This window comes from Perca flavescens, chromosome 10 (genome assembly GCF_004354835.1).
Source record: "Perca flavescens isolate YP-PL-M2 chromosome 10, PFLA_1.0, whole genome shotgun sequence".
Classification (NCBI taxonomy): Eukaryota; Metazoa; Chordata; class Actinopteri; order Perciformes; family Percidae; genus Perca; species Perca flavescens.
Genome location: NC_041340.1, coordinates 7,337,319 through 7,353,873, shown reverse-complemented (window position 1 = coordinate 7,353,873; position 16,555 = coordinate 7,337,319). Strand labels below are relative to the sequence as shown.

The 16,555-nt window shown below is 41.6% G+C and overlaps 1 protein-coding gene across 3 annotated transcripts in view; it reads right to left on the bottom strand.

Annotated features, from left to right (window-relative positions):
• Positions 1-16,555, bottom strand: part of ankrd50 (ankyrin repeat domain 50) — a 41,307-nt gene that overhangs the window by 10,530 nt on the left and 14,222 nt on the right. For all 3 annotated transcript variants that reach the window (XM_028589069.1, XM_028589071.1, XM_028589070.1), the window contains one exon: positions 13,653-13,885. In XM_028589069.1, the coding sequence (XP_028444870.1) occupies positions 13,653-13,885 (233 nt within the window). The remainder of the gene's footprint in view (positions 1-13,652; positions 13,886-16,555) is intronic.

The window sequence follows — 16,555 nt, the reverse complement described above, 5'->3', positions numbered from 1 at the left end:
GCTATTTAATCTTTGACAAATACAGTTCCCTGTTTAATTATATACACTCTCTAATTCCTAACAGATGAGTGGAGGTACCACTTTCTAGTCTATCTCGGATAAATGTGGCATATTCACAAGTGAAGAGAGACAAAACCGACTCATTCAACTGTGCAAAGACAACCACTGCAGGAGAAAATAATTTGAGATTAGATGCTACATTCTATGGCCTATGTACTGTATATTTTCTGCAATACTACACAACCACCAGGTGAGTCAGTGAAAATGACTGCACTTTGACAATTAATTTATGTTACACTAAAGGCAAAGCACATGAAAACGCTCGTGCCCAAACACGCCTGTTGCTGAATTTCAAACGGGATGTGAAAGGGTTTCCAGTCAAACCTGTTGTGGTGCAACTGAACAGTGTTGATAAGATGAGGGGTGGAGCAAACAGGAATACATTGAACACACTAAAGCCTTTTTCAAACATGGAATATATAACATTGCTGACTTCATCTATCTGTTAAAGTGATGGCCTTTTGCCATTAGCACATGTGACTTTTACGTTAATGTTCCTCATGGCTGCATTCAGACATTACATTTACAGAATGAGCTTGCTCGTGTAATATATGTCACCTAGAGAGAGAGAGAGAGAGAGAGAGAGAGAGAGAGAGAGAGAGAGAGAGAGAGAGGAGAGAGAGAGAGAGAGAGAGAGAGAGAGAGAGAGAGCTTCTAACAGTAAAGTACCGATACATTTTCACATCACTTTAATAATATGTTACTGATAGCGATTTTCTGCTGCCTGTTTTGCAATATCCGACAGTGCACAAGCGTCGAATGACAGGATGATAAGTTGGGACTTTAATTTCTATTTCCTCAAATGCTTTATGTAGAAAGTGTGAACATTGGAAATACATGCAAGACTGTTGGTCAGATTATTATTGTAAGAGGGGTTTTTACCTCTTTTCCCTGGTCGTACCGGGATGGGAAAAAATTGCTTTTATAGACTTTAAAATTTGCTCTTTCATACGGTTTTTGGATTTTGTGCATAGTCAGCTCTGAAAAAGGAGGGAAAACGATCTGTCATCTGTAGCTGCTGTAATCCTGTAAAAACGCCCACCAATCACTGCCTCCTGGTCCGCTTGGAAAGAACCAATGAAAAGCCTCCTTGCCCCGCTCTGCGTACTCTACCCCTCCGGTGTACGAGCCACGAACAGTAGTCACGTTTGTTTTAAACATGTGGTGTGATAATATTAGCTGTTTGATTACCAGTGAATGAGACATGAAGGGAAATTGCGGTCCTTTCTCCTCTCTGCTCTGAAGCGGTCGTGCACGTCTGTGTGTGGGTAGGAGGCCCAAGGAGATGCAACTTTTAAATCTTGCTAGTTTTTTTAACATTACCAATCCTGCCTTTAATCTCTCTCTCTGCATGAAAGGGGCTTTACAGCATGGCTCAGCTTTGGAGGTGCATTCTGATAAACCTATCAAACCATTTACACACATAATAAAACATCAATCTCAAGACAGTCTATGCAGAACACACCAGGAATTGAAAGTTTTTTTCTTCTTCTAATAACCAAAGACAAAAAGTTGCTGTAAGTATGATTTTGAATGACAGGAGCTCATTAAATGATGACAAGAGACTGAGCCATGAGGGAGGCTGTGCACCTGGTCACAAGTGTTTGCCTTCAATCACTGTGCATCCCATAATGGATTTCCCTCTAAGAGAGATGTAACTATATATCATGGAGCTTCTTGCAGCTGCACAGATGACTGGAGATTTCATCTATGTGAAGAAATTCCAAAAGAGAACTGAAATAAGCCAGGAATACACAGATCAAATAGGATCAAAAATGTATATAAACAGTATAAACTTCATTCGAACTGTCCATTTACCAATTTCTGTAATCGGGGGGAAAAAGTAGAGCTTGTACAGACAATAATCCCTCTTTTCATGCCACATAGTCCTTTCTTTCTTAAATTTAAAAAAAAAGTCAGATATGTGCTAAATATGTCCCATGATCCTTGGATCTATAGAACCGAGTCAATTTTAAAATAACTAATTTGTTTCTGAAGATACAAGTTAAGTCTACATGGTGGCCGTAAGCACTTGTAGTGCTGGGAGTTCCCTGCCCCACACAGGATCAAATTCCCTCAATCTCTGCCCGTGTTTCTGTTCATTATTACACTGGCTGACCTCCTGATGACCTCATTTAGCCCTACCAGCAGGTTTCCATTCACCTGCGCAAGGAACAACTAATATAAGTATAGCACGTCAGTCAAACAAGCCATTCTCTGCAACTAACATACAGTGCCAGCAAGGTCTGGAACTCATTTTAGAAGGATTTCACAGGGAAATGTCCAGACTACAGTTCAGGCGTGGGGAAAGGTGTGGCTTACTGTGGAATCAGATACTTGCAGTCATCCTTGGCATGCAGGTCAAGAGGCGGTGTGGTAAAAAAACCTGTCTTTAATTTAAAAGCCCCTACAGCAACACCAGCCAAAAATGTGCCAGGAATTCCACTGCATTTATTCAAATTAAGACTTAATTAAAATACCCTTCAATTAAAGCAAAAACTGACAAGTCGTGCTCTGTACTACAGCCTTGAAGAAAATAAAGAATCTCAAGTCTATAAAAAATTTGGCAGGGGCATGCCACATACCAAAGGGCATCACCTCAGGAAGAAAGAGGCCAGCCGGTTTGCCCGCCATGTTCAGAGTCATGTTACTGCAGTGGAGCACCCAAGGTGTTATAGATACAGACACGGTAGACCTGTAATTTGCCCGGCTGTCAGACTGCACGGTGGTAAATTACAGTATTCAGCGAGGATTATGGTCTTCAGCTCATCCAAAGTGAGGCTCGACATGCAGCCTCACAGACGACAACTCACACATGAATATGGACATAAATCAGCTTGTCTGTGTAAGCCAATTTCAAGAAAGGGGGAGTTAAGCTAATTAAATAGGTTGCCCTTGCTCTCGTTGCCCAGGCATCGAGGCATCGACACAATCAATACCCAAAACTGTAAGAAGAGAGGACAGAGAGGGCTTTTATTATGCTTTGGTAGCAGCATGCATTTGTCAAAATGACCCGTACAGTGTAAATACACTCAAAACACAAACATTTTTTCCCCCAAAACTGTTTTTACCAATTATTTAGTGAAAATATTTCCGGTATACACTTGCATATTCCATGCATAGCTAGATTTGGCATCCTAGGATGCCCATATTTTGATGCCATACTTGGCAGGCTTGTTGGGCATGTACTGTCAGAAGGGACAGGGCCCCCTGAATGGAACAAGGTGTTCATCTACAGTGACATGGGGACCAGGATTGTACAAGACTGGTACAATTTTGACCCATTCATCCCATACATCTCTGATCTCAGCTAGTTTGTGTCTTTCACGTCGACCAGCTCTGGTGTTGTGGAACACCCAAGCTTTCATATGAATTGACTCCAAAGACATTGTTGCTAGAAATATTGGCCTTCCACTCTCGTCATTCCACAGACTGGCAGTTGCTTCTCCCTTTGACTTGTACACTCCAGCTAATACTATTCAATTTAAGGAAGAAACCTCGGCAGACCCAGACTCTTGGTAGGCGGTGTCTGACGGGGCTGGTTGGGGGTGTGATGAACAGGCAAACAATAGTCACATTAGAGATAATGGAACAGTGACCTCGAGGTAGTCATGGAAGTTCATGTCATAGCAGGGCACATTGTGTCATACTGAGTAGTGCAGTCTCCAGTACCGGATCCTGACTACTCTGTGCGTATGAACATCACAGCAGGGTGTTGCGGGATGTAACATGGCACTGCAGAGCATGGGTGGATACTGCGGATGCAGCAGGACTAGGATTTCAATGTATGCATGCAAGTCAATCTGATCCAGTGGCTTCCATTTCTCTTGAAATACACACCTCCCCTGCAAGTTGGTCATGTCCACTATGATCCTATCTGTTGGTTGGGATATGAAGAGATGAAATGGTGATTGAATATCATCAACTAGTGTGGCAGAAAATCTTGTGGGGCTTGGAGTCATTTTGATGACAGTCAGTCAGTCAGTGTGGTGATGTTGACCATTTTATGTTACCATCTTTAGCTGTCCATGTTGAGGAGGATTGCTGCCCATTGTTTTCAGAGAATGTTTACTACACCAGACTAGTTCCCTGAATCCTCTTCATCATAGGAAAATTCACAATCCGGATCGTCAATAGCATTGTTCTCGGTCTCTGAAAGATCCTCTGACTCTGAAACCTCTTCCTCTACATCACAATTACCATCGAAAAACTGTGCTAAAACTTCTTCAGTTGCAAACCTTTTGGAGGTTTAACAGAGAACAAAAACGCAAATGGGTCAAATTGACCCTTAACATAATACGAGGGTTAATCTCTCTGAGGAAGGCAGCAGCTGTTGAAATTGGTTTTAAAGTTATTTAAAGCATAAAATAAAGACTATTTTTATTTCAGATCCTTCCCCTTTCAGTACTGAAAACTGTTCTTGGCATCCACTCTCTTATAAAACAATTTTATTTAAAAGTTTCAAATTCATCTGTTGCATTTGTACAGTTAAACATCCAATGGTCTATATGATGCCGCAAAAAGTCATTTACTGGGGGGTGTGGGGGTGTGTGTGTGTGTGGGGGGGGGGGTGTCAGTAAGCAGAGCCATCTTTGTCTCTCTTCGGAGAGCATTCCACAGCCCAGAAGAAATAAACCGTCCTCGCTGCTTTACGACCGTGTTTGTGTTGTCAGTCGGCCAGAAGATCTCGCGGTCCCTCCAGTGAGGTCTTACTTTTGACCAAAAAGAAAGTATAGAAAAATAACACATCCACGGAGATGTTAAGAGTTTTGTTGGCCTTTTAGCGGAGCAACGACTGTGCCCTGTGTCAGACTGACCCGCAGGCCTCGGGACAAAGGGCTGCTCAGAGTGGTGGAGGAGGGTGCATACTTTAAACAGGGCTGCTCTTTTTATTTGTGATCACTGGTGGTAAATCAGCTCTGTCTCTTGGCGAGTTGGGTACAGAAAGCTCCATTCATGGCGGGCAGAGTGGAGGTGGAAGATGTGGTTCAAGTGCTAGGGTGGGCTACTCTCCCTCCAAAGAGAGGGAAATACAGTAAAACTAAAACACAGACCCACCCCAGAGTCACATCATTTCCTGAAAGTATAGCCTAGCTTTTATTATACAATAGCTGTGGAATTTGAAATGACTTATCTACAGTATATACTTCAGGGTGTGGAAGAGGACCTGCTGATTACTTTTGGGTCAAAAACTCATGTGTCATCGAAGGAAGGAAGTGAGTAAAGCCTGCATCAAAATGCCTCCCAGAAAGAGTCTTCTTAAAGTGGCCACGCGCTCCTGTAACATTGCTCAGACTGAGCCAGGAATAAAAGAGTCTTAATTACAGCTGTGATTCATAACTAGAGGGGCTTTTATGTGTGTATGTGTGTGGCTATTTTCTTTCTAAGTTTCTTGCTGGTACACCCCAAACGCCTGCCAAGTGCCCTCTGTGACTAACTGGAAGAACTCAGAGTAAAATTGAAAAAGAAATAAAAATAATAATGTATTTTATGACAGTGGAAATCAATCTAATTGAAGTTGCTATAACACTGCAGGGCAGGAATGTGGTTGTTTAAGGGGAGCTATTATCTTTCACGGCTCCAGTAGCACACTGATAGTTATATTATTATAACTACTGGCACTGCAGTTGACAAATCAATGCCTTCTCCATCCTTCCTCATCCCTCGCTCATGTTGGCTTTTCTCTCAAAATCCTCCAAAAGTACAGCTCGCTCAAGGTTTTGTTTTGGGTTTCCTTTAAACTGGGCTGTATCGTTGTCATCTACAGCACCTCCTGTATTCGCGGATTAGTCACGACATGCTTTCACGCGGGATGAGAGATTTGAGTGGCAATGCTCTGCTCGCACCGATTATCTCCGATCTTAACACGTGCCTTTTACCTCTTTACTGTAGGGCTGCGTTCTATTGTGAAATAGCCAGATTGGATAAGAGATAAATAATCAAGTCAAGTCTTTTATCTCCTCTTTGGGTAGTTTATATATTTAATTATTTTTCAGCTTTATTTGATAGTCAACAGTAAAGCGATGACAGGACATGAGAGAAGAAAGAGATGGGGACTGACGTGCCCTGCCAAAAATGTTGGTTCTTTTTTATGTCAATCTTTCAGGTTTAGTTGTAAATCTATAAGTATGTATTAGGGGTGGAATGGTTCATGTATTCGTATTGAACCAAAATGCATGAATTTACACGGAGAATACATTAATGTAATGCGGAACTCATGTAATGCGGAACTACTGTTAGATCCGCGGGTTCTTCAGGATCCGCCCGCATCTTTAAGATCGCAAGTTTGGGAAAACTTCCGTTTCCCAGTCAGTTCCAGTAGTACAGGCGAGAGAGTGGTTGTAAGACCACTGTTGTAGATTAGTGTTACGTTTCTAGCATCGCAGCTGCGAACCGTAACGTTAGTTGGGACGGACGCCTCGTTTCTTCAGGCTAACTATATTAGCTTTAGCCAGGCTGGGAGCAGCTTTCTGCGGTGAGAAATGGCCGGGAGACATCGTGATAACGTTGCATTAATCAGGTAATTTAGTTTGTCTTGGCACAGAACAGAGATGCTGTATTTTCAGTTTTAGAGCGGATTGTCTTATTTTGTTTACAAGTTCCAGATGGAGTCTGGAGATGATGTGGGGGGGTAGTTATTGTTTACTGTTTACATCTTACTTTACACACTTCAGGCTTTTGCAGCTAGCTCAGGGGAGAGACTGGATGACACTAGGTGGTACAGCCTGAGACATAAACAATAAAAAAAGAAATTGCCTTATGCATTTTAGTTTTGCTTTTCCCTCCATTGTACCGAACCGAACCGAACCGTGATGTCTGAACCGAGGTATGAACCGAACCGTGGCTTCTGTGTACCGTTCCACCCATAGTGTATATATAAGTTATTTGTAACTTTTGGTGCTTCATTAAAAGCCTAAAGTCTAAAGGATGTGTTTTTGATAATCTGATTCAATACTGAATTCAGATTCAATAAAACGCTGACCAAACCCTACCTCTCTACTGTATTTAACCCATTTCTAGATATTCCTAGCACTTTTGTGACAGAAATGTAGTCAGGGTGCTACGGCTGTGACCTTACATGACTTATTAACTGGATGTCAGCATGACAATGTGGGAAAGCAGGCTATTTCTAGGGCTGGAGCTTCTAGGGGTAAATGTAAATGTACTTACTGAAGCACAAGGAATTGACAGGTATACCTTTGCTAACAGTACATATCAGATTTTAGGTTAGCCAGTGTATATGGACTTACACACACAGTGATGTGCTACAATCCCTGCCAAGGCAATTCTCTCTTTTCAAAGAATTATTCATGAAAATATGCAACCGCTCCCAGCGCTTCTTAGAGATCCTCTTATGTTGTCCATGCAGTACTCCCTGCTACCCCTAAGACAGCGCCTACACATACTTGAGAAACAGTGACTTTGACAAGCGTGCACTGTAAACAATATTGGGCAGATGGTGGCCATTACAGTTCAGTGATGCCTTCACATGATAAAAAAAAAAAAAAAAAAGATCACACACTAGGCTGGATCAAATGATATAGGGATTATGACTAAAATGACTCGAAATAATGATTATTTTATTGAGACCATGTGCAAAGTGGATAATTTGAAAAACAATGCAAAAAGCAAAACGAGTGTTAAAATAAAATGTCTGCTTTATATTAGGCTAATTTGGAATTTGAAAAATTATAGGAGGCATTTCTGAGTCAGCAAAATATCAGTTCTGTACAATTTAGAGATACTGGAGGTATGAGCTGTTGAGAAAAAAAAATACATGTCTGAGAGGCTGTTTCTATTTAAACACCCAACCCCCAGTTCCCCACCTCCACCCCGCCCTCTCTTTCCCCTTTCCCTTGCTCTCCCTTCTGCCGGAGGCCTTGTTAAATTGGCACAGATTCTACCCCGGCTCCCAACCAAAATCGCTGCCTAAGTGTTTCCACTCCGCTACCCCTATCATGGCCTTACAGTAGCACAGCACACAGAGGGAGTAGGCACAGGAAAAGCAAGCTTCTCTACACACTGTAGGCCTGCTGTCACTTGGGACATAAAGAAGCAGCACAGCTACAGATCGATTCAACTTCTAGAACGACCCTGTGTTTGTTTAGATCTCAAGACGGAATTTGTAGTGCATTTCAAAAGATAATATATGAAGACTGAGTTGTAATCAAAACTGAGTGATCATATAATGGGAGTCAGCCAGCAGGATACTCTGCAAAATTCTTGTAGTCCTCCTCACAAAGAGTCTTTGTTTGTGAGGCTTTAGCCGAGCGGATGCGAGCGAGGCATTCTGCTGCAAAAGTCATATGCCTCCTTCTTCCTGCTCGGTCTCAGAGGTGTTGAAAACTTCCAAAAGCACATTCCACTCTGAGACAGACAGACACAAGGAATAACAGTTGAGCAAGTAAAGAAGAATTTGGAGCTTTGCTCCTGGGGAAAAAGGCATATATTTCAGAAAGAAAAAAAAAATAATAATACATTCCCTGCAGATAGTGTGTGTCAAATCAAAGACAACTGAAACTCTTCAGTTTCTCTCTTCAAAAAGGATCCTAAATTCTTTCAGAAGTCTTAAAAAGGCATGGGAGCAGACTTTTGGTCCAGCAACTTTGCTGCAAAGCGACCTTCTGGTTAAAGGTCATTCCTCAAGCTTTATCAACACTATATTCACACAACCACCAAATTCCCATCACCGCAGACCAGAGTATACTGGGAAACCAACACAACCTCCGCCCCAGACAAAATAGGCCGCTCATATAAAACAGGAGTTGGCTTTGCACTGAGCATGAAAGTGGAGTCTTTTGGCAGACCACTGCCATCTCTGACTTGTAAACAATATGGAGGGTATTTTTAGGGGACACTTGGCCTCAATGTGATACTCTGAAGTCCGTTGGTCTATTTTAGGTCCGGTGCTGCATGAATAAGGAGCATCTGCACGGCTGTATTCATAATAAGGCGTACAAGCTAACGGAGGACACGGTAAGTAGGTGAATGTGTTTGCCTGGATGTCTACATCCGTCTATGTGTGAGGGGGGGAAAAAGCCAGTCTAGCAGAAGAATTTCCAGTGTTGAACTAAAAGCGGAAGACTGAATCTAGACAAAACAAAGACGCCGCTAAAAGCATCAGCAGAGGAGAAAGGCCAAGGCTTATTGTAGGTCTGGAGGAGCATCTCTATATGCACAAACTCAATAGGATCCAATGACGCACTGCAATAATGGAAGCATTACATGTAGAACAGCATGTTCACATGAACACAGCGACATCACTTGACTTCTTTGAAATGGGGGCATTACATCTGATGTGTGAGCTTGGATCTGTTCAAACGGAAACTTTTTTTTTTTTTTTTTTTAACCAATTGCTAGGCAATTGGAGTAAGAGCTTGACAAAAACGCTTGACCATCATCAAAGAGGTAGTATAAAAGGGAAAGAGATGAGAGCCAGTCCAAAAAGAAAGAAAAGAAAGGCGATAACTGCTGTTTATCAGATTGTTCCAAGATGAAATTCCCTTCAAACCATATCAAAAACAAAAAGAACAGAGAGCTCATCAGCTAGCAACATAAATGGAGGCAAGGCAAATAGGCAATCACAGAAGTCCCTGAGATACTCTGAAGCAAGTTACAGATTTAAAAAAAAAAAAAAAAAAAATCCCATTAGCTTTTACATCCTTGGCATGTGTGGCTATATATTCCCCTGGTGACTCCACTCCCAACTTTATGTGCAAATGCAAATCTGACGATTTAAATCAATGGGTCGGGCCAGACACCGCAGCAGACAGCGCACACACACACACACACACACACACACACACACACACACACACACACACACACACACACACACACACACACACACACACACACACACACACACACACACACACACACACACACACACACACACAGGATAAACCAGTAAATACGATTTAATGCAAATTGCTGCTGAATGGTCATCAAATATAAAACTTCTTCTCCATCTGTGTTGGCAGTGGGCTCAAAGTTTTGCAGAATGCTGCGAGGATGCTTTATAATACACTGTGATACCATTCCAGAATCTAATCTACCACGGACACCTACGTAGAAGCTTTGATGTTAAGAGGAAAGCGTGGGTGGGCATGTCTGCGATTATGAAGTGGGCAGCTTACATCACCGTTAGTTTTCTAAATGAGATGCATGACAAAAAAAAAAAAAAAAAAAAGGTTCTGGTGTCCTAAAACCCAACTTTCAACAACGCTGCCACTGTCAACACTGATCAGATATAAACTGCACTTCCACCAGTCTGACGCCTACACTTAAGATTTCACTTAATCCCCAACACCGCACCCAATCATTTACAACCTACTTTCAAACTACATTGTTGAGTTAGGGTGTAAACACATGACAGTCCTTCTAATGAGAGACAGGTGCTCTGATAATGGTGACACTGATCTGCATCATGAAATCATAGCTAATCATTACACAAATGACACCCATTTTAAAAGAGAACTTAAGCCTGAAAAGCCCTGCTATTCAAATCATGTGGCTGTCTACACTAAAGTGGACCAAGTAGTTTGAACTGACACACCAAGCCGATAATCAGCCGTTGGACAGTCTGGCGAGGTCAGTGACTTGAGTCTGTTCGGTGTGTTCCGTGCTGTCGTCAGTCCGAGAGGCCGTCGGCCTTCATTTTGGCCAATTTGACATGTATAATCGGCGGGGCGGGCACTGCCGGCAGTCAGACTCAAATGACCCATCTGATTGGTAGAGTGCTCGCCCGGAAACGGGGAGCAGAATGAGCGTGACTAGGGTCTCTCAAAATCTGACGAAAATCTTTTAAACGTTGTCGATCTGAAATGAAGACAGATTCAGCAACTGCACGGCCTATTTCTCGCTTTAAATGTTTTCAGAAACACGTTTCGGTGAACTATTTTAGTATAATATGAGATTGTATTCTGAACGAGCCGCCATGACAGTCTGGCTTTGAATTTCCGGAGAAACTAGACCCACGTGACGCATTTGTCCAATCAGCTGCTGGTTTCCATTTTGGGGCAACAATACAGATTAGTGCCACCTGCTGCTATGGAGACGTATTACGTCTTGTCGCTTTGGTGTGTTCTGAGGCACTTTTTTGACCAACTTGGGGAGACTGATCAGACCCTGCCGAGGGTCGGCCGTCTGGTCGGTGTGTCTGCAGCTTAAGCTGCATTCACTACAGGTCCACAGTTACATTTGGGCTGAAATTAAATCTTTTTTGAAATCTATATATTTTGATAAAGAAACTTGGTTTAAAACCAATGGTTAAAATGAAAACATAGCAAATCACAACATTGAAAACTATTTATACTTACTAGCTAATACTGCCATTGTAACTGCTAGCTTTCATCTCCGTAACCATCTCGCTTTTATCTCTCATGAGCTATGTATTTAGTGTCGTACTGTAGTTTGTGCTGTGTATGTTCAAAGTAAATGTGACTGTAAATGTACCATTTCAATCTTTTCTAATAAAAAATTGTTGATCACAAAAAAAACATTGCAAACTATAATAAGATCATCCAAGAGGTATGAATTTATACAAGTAGATAAAGTAGATAAAATCCAACACTGAATCAATAAATGTAATCGTTTTGCATATTTTTTGTTTTATATGTTTTAGGGCTGCAATTAATGCGGCAATTGATTGTTTTGTGAATAAAATTGTGAAAATGCCTATAATAATTTCTCAGAATTGCCTCCAAATGCTTAGTCTTATCCAACCAACAGTCCAAAAGATATTCAGCTTACGATGACAGAAAATCAGCAAATCCTAACATTGGAGAAGCTGAAACACAGAAATGATGAAATGATTTCCAGCGGTCGACTTGTCAATTAACGGACTAATCGTTTCAGCTGTAAAAATGTATATTTTGAATATATTTTGCGACAGCTCCTCAGATAACCTTTCGAGAGTTGCCTACACATGTATTAACAGTAAACTGGTACTCTGCTGCATTCAAAGTGGACATACGAGTATGTTCAGGTGAATTATCAGTATTTTATCGCTTTAAACGAGCCGGTCTGAAACATGCCTCGGCACCTGGGGGCGTTGAAATCAATCTTTGCATCGCGATGCGGACCTAGACGATTCTGCATCGATGCAGTGACAGACCATAATCGATTATTGCCTAGTGATGTTACTTGTTGATTGTTTGTTTTTTTGCCTTTTATCTGTTGCCTGCTGTGTTCAGACTCCACTACATTCTTTTTTTAAGAGCATATATTATAAAAACGAGGAGTTTGTATATATGTTCGTATATATCTGACTGCTTGAATTTGTCGATGGAAAACCACGTGTAGCAATATAAATATTATTAATATATATTGAGGAAGTGATGCATCGTGATGCAACGTGATATTGAGTCAATTTGAATCGTTGACAGGATAATTGTAATCAAATTGAATTGTGAGACCAGTGAAGCACAACCCTATACACACCATCCGACTTTTAGCACACCTGCAAAACATCATGATCAAATTCACCACTAAATGCTGGTCCAACTTGGTGGTCAAACTGGTGCTGCTGAATTTCAGCAGGTTTCCTCCAGTCGCTTAGTCCAGTAACGTTTTAAGATGAAATTATTTTATTGCCAAGTTTTTGAACATTTTATCCTTACATCATCTTAAAATGTCACGACAATACACACCCTGACAAGAGACAAATCAAACAAGACAATACCTGTATCATACAGGTTCCTGATTGGCAGCCTATTGTGCTGCTCTACACAACACACATGATCACACACACACAACATTAGCAGAGCCACAGAGAAGAAAAAAAGTATCATCAAGACAACATTCAAAACCTGCTTTTGTCTCCATGCTAGATTCTCACAATGCCTGATGTCATACACAAAAGAGCATTAGAATGTGCCAAATGGCATATTATGTATTATTATTATTTATTGGGACATTTGTACTACACCATTTAGGCAGTAAAAGATTGAAAATAAAAAATTTAGCTCTCTTAGCTTTGAACCTGACTTCGTGCATCTCCTGAGTGGGGAGCAGCATAGAAATGACCGCTCCCCAAAAGGTAGTGAGGGTACACACCGCAGTGCGAGTCTGCGGAGGAGACTTTCTCCCACACAGTCAGGTCCTTGATTAATGTTATGCCAGCTCATCACCACAGAGAAGGCTGCTGGCCTGACAAGGAGATAATAGCAGCTGGTACGGCACAGTGTCACAGGACATCAAGGAAGCGCTGCAACTCCTACAGAGGTCTGCAATGGTGACCCTAATCTCTTTAGGCATGTTGTCATGTTAGAAAGCTTTTTGCATCTGCGCTAGTCAAACAGCCAGGACAGAAAAGGAACGACGCCGCGGGCTCTGTTGGTAACCGCATTTTCGGGAGAAATGTATCACATTTACACAGAAAAATAGCTGCCGTCAAGCAGAAACAAGCACGTAGCATACATCTATTTACATGAGCTCAATTGGGTTGTGATTAATAGTATCACAATTATTTTGACAGTGATTTATTGCTGCCATATGACATCCTAAACCACTTATTTGAATATCACTTACAGAATAATGACCTTATTATATAGTATAATGTGTTCAAGAGAAAAATCTGGACTGTTTACCTGTGAAGAGTTTAGTAATGGCCTTATTCTGTCGTCGTGCGGAGCAGATGAGTAGCAGCCATGGAGGCAGGAACTCGTGATGACTGGCCAGGAGCTCGGCGATGGTCCTGGGGGAGCCGGGGGGGGACCTCTGCTCCCCCTCACCTAGTTGACAGCCTTCATCGATGGAGTCCACAAGCAGGAAGAGAGACTGCTGAGGAGGCTTAACACTCAGGAGAGGCAATAGGACACATCTGAGGAAAGAAGGAGGAGAGAAACAAAGAGAGGGAATAGGTTTTCACCTTTTTGATTGTGTCTGACTCATAAATAAACAATAACATTTTAGTTTCTGTTCAACAAACTTGTGATAGACAGCACTTGTCTGAAGTCTGCATTCAAAGTACAGTATAATTTTAGGCAAATCATTTTCTTTCTTGTGGAGGATTCACAAATAAAAAAAGGAGAAGAGGTTGTCTTATTTTGTAAATAACTATTGTAATGTGGTTGCATTTGCATTTGATGCAAGGCCACTGTTCGCAATTAGCATGTCTGATGCTGGAATCTCATTTTCACTCTCAACGATGCCAGCAAACACCAGGCTTCAGCTTAAATTACAACAAGTAAGGTAAGATTTAATAAAGCCTTTTACGCTTAGGGTTAGGGGTTATGAGTAATTTGGTGAAAACAGATAGGTTTGCTAGTTTACCAGTAAAAAAAAACAAAATAAGAAACCTTAAACTTGTTGCAGTTAGCTGTACATGTGTTGTGCATGTCAACTTTGCTATTGCAATTACAGTATGTGTTTTATGGATGGCATAGGAATGAATCATCCTTATGCTCCCCCACAACCTGCAAAATATGGTATGACATCAGGATGATTGGGCCCCCCACACTCAAGTCACCTTTTTTCAACTACTTGCTGCCACTTAGGAGATTCACGGGGAAAAGCACTATCTGTCAGGGTTACTGCGATTCTCCACTGGGCATGTCTGTACTGTGTTCCGGCTGCGCCGCTGTTTTGTTCCGTCCTCCGCCACGCGCCATACACGCCGGGCGCGTCTCAGAAGCGGAGCGTCTTGCTGCCCGACTCGCAGATTATACTGACTGTACAAGTATTTTACAGAACAATCGCGTGTCTACTTTTCACTTCATTCATGCCTTCTCTTTTCTGGTGTTGTCCTGATAAAAAAAAAAAAAAAAAAGATCTGTGATGTCATATTATGTTTTTCCACCTCCAAGATGAATCTCACTGTCCGTGGTGTTGTAAAGGAGATATAAACGATATTTGGGGGGTTTGGTAAATTGACTGGACAGTCTCGCTGATTCACTGCCTGCTTGGCTGCCTGAACGGCCCGCAGCAAATTAAATATGCAGCCAGGGGGGTCTAGGCACTCTCCGTTGACTTGCGAGCTGGAAAAACCAAACTCTAGTCAGGCCAATAACATGTATAGAGTCGGTGGGCGGGCTTATGGCTGCTGCTGCTGCAGCTGGGAACAAGGGGTCTTCTGGAAGACTTGGAGTTAAGCTTTTCTTTGAGAAAAGAACAGCACTAAAATCATTCTTAAAAAAGGAAGATGTGTTCAGAGTTTTCCCGACCGGATAAGGCTAAAGTTGAATCCATCAACTAGTTCCGCTACCTTCTTCGTTGCTCTGCCTGGTTGTAGCGCTATCCTATTGCGTGCAGAGAGAATTTGAAAGACAACCGTTTATCCCGCCCCTTGGATTGAGCCCTGTCAAGGGTGAGTTCCCAGACCCAACATCTGGATGTGGGTCTGGCTTGTCAGGCTAGGGTCGTGGGGCAGCTGGTGGAATATCAAACATTGACTTGAATGGCCGCGATTGCTTGCGGGGCACGCCACGTGCCCGGAACGCAGCGCAGACGTGCTTGGTGGAAATTAGGGGGCTTACTGTGTCAAAATGAGCTCTATGGTACATGTTTTTGGTGTTTTTGAATAGGTTGAATAGATTATATAGCACTGTAAGTTATTTTTCCCACAAGCTGTACAATAACGTACATAAACGGCAACACAAAAAGATGAATTGTATTAGAGAGAGGTGAGACAAAGAGGACAAGAGAAAGAACGGAACTTTAAAAAGGAAAAATAATTTCTGTAAAATAGTGTGAATATTATTAATATTAATAATATTCCATGGCACATTTAATAAATTTGTTTGCAAAGATGATGTCAATATCAACTGATCCTAGTCCTACTGTCATTTACTTTTTGGAAATGATGAGTTATTTTTTTATTTCAAATGTACGTTTTCTTGAACTTATTTTACATGTTGAGAACAATATGTTGTACAAATGTATAAATAAAGAAAACATGAAAAGGTCTGGTTTCTTGTAGCTGATTAGTGCAACGTTGTTTTAATACATTTTAAAATTCAATCCCATTTCAGTCACTCTTTTAGAATCAGTGTTATTCCGTAATTATTTTGCTATCTTATTTCAACACTGCCACTACAACGGAGAGCAGGAGAGTGATTTTACTGAGGCATAACATTCTCAGTTCATCTGTCTCAATTGGTAAAGAGTGCATGCGTTGAAATATGTCTCCATCCAACCCAAATTGCATCTATTAACAGGCCCACTGTGGATGATTTGTGCTCACAGAAACATCCACAGGAGACACAGTCATTTATAATTCAGTGGATTTTTTTTTATTCGACAAAAAGAAAAACTTTGCCTGGTAGCTAAATGTTCAGCCTTGAGAGATGTGCTCAGCAACTATCATGACAACTAGCCTTTTGTCCGAGTCAAACCTCGACAAATCTCCCTGCAACATAATTATTGAGGTTTGAATAAGAGGACCCATTAAAACCAGCCCTGTGGCATCCAGTAACAAAGCAAAAGATGATGTATTGCACTTTGTAGCACGCATCACATCAATCCTCAGCTGAGCACAAACGAATCAAACTAT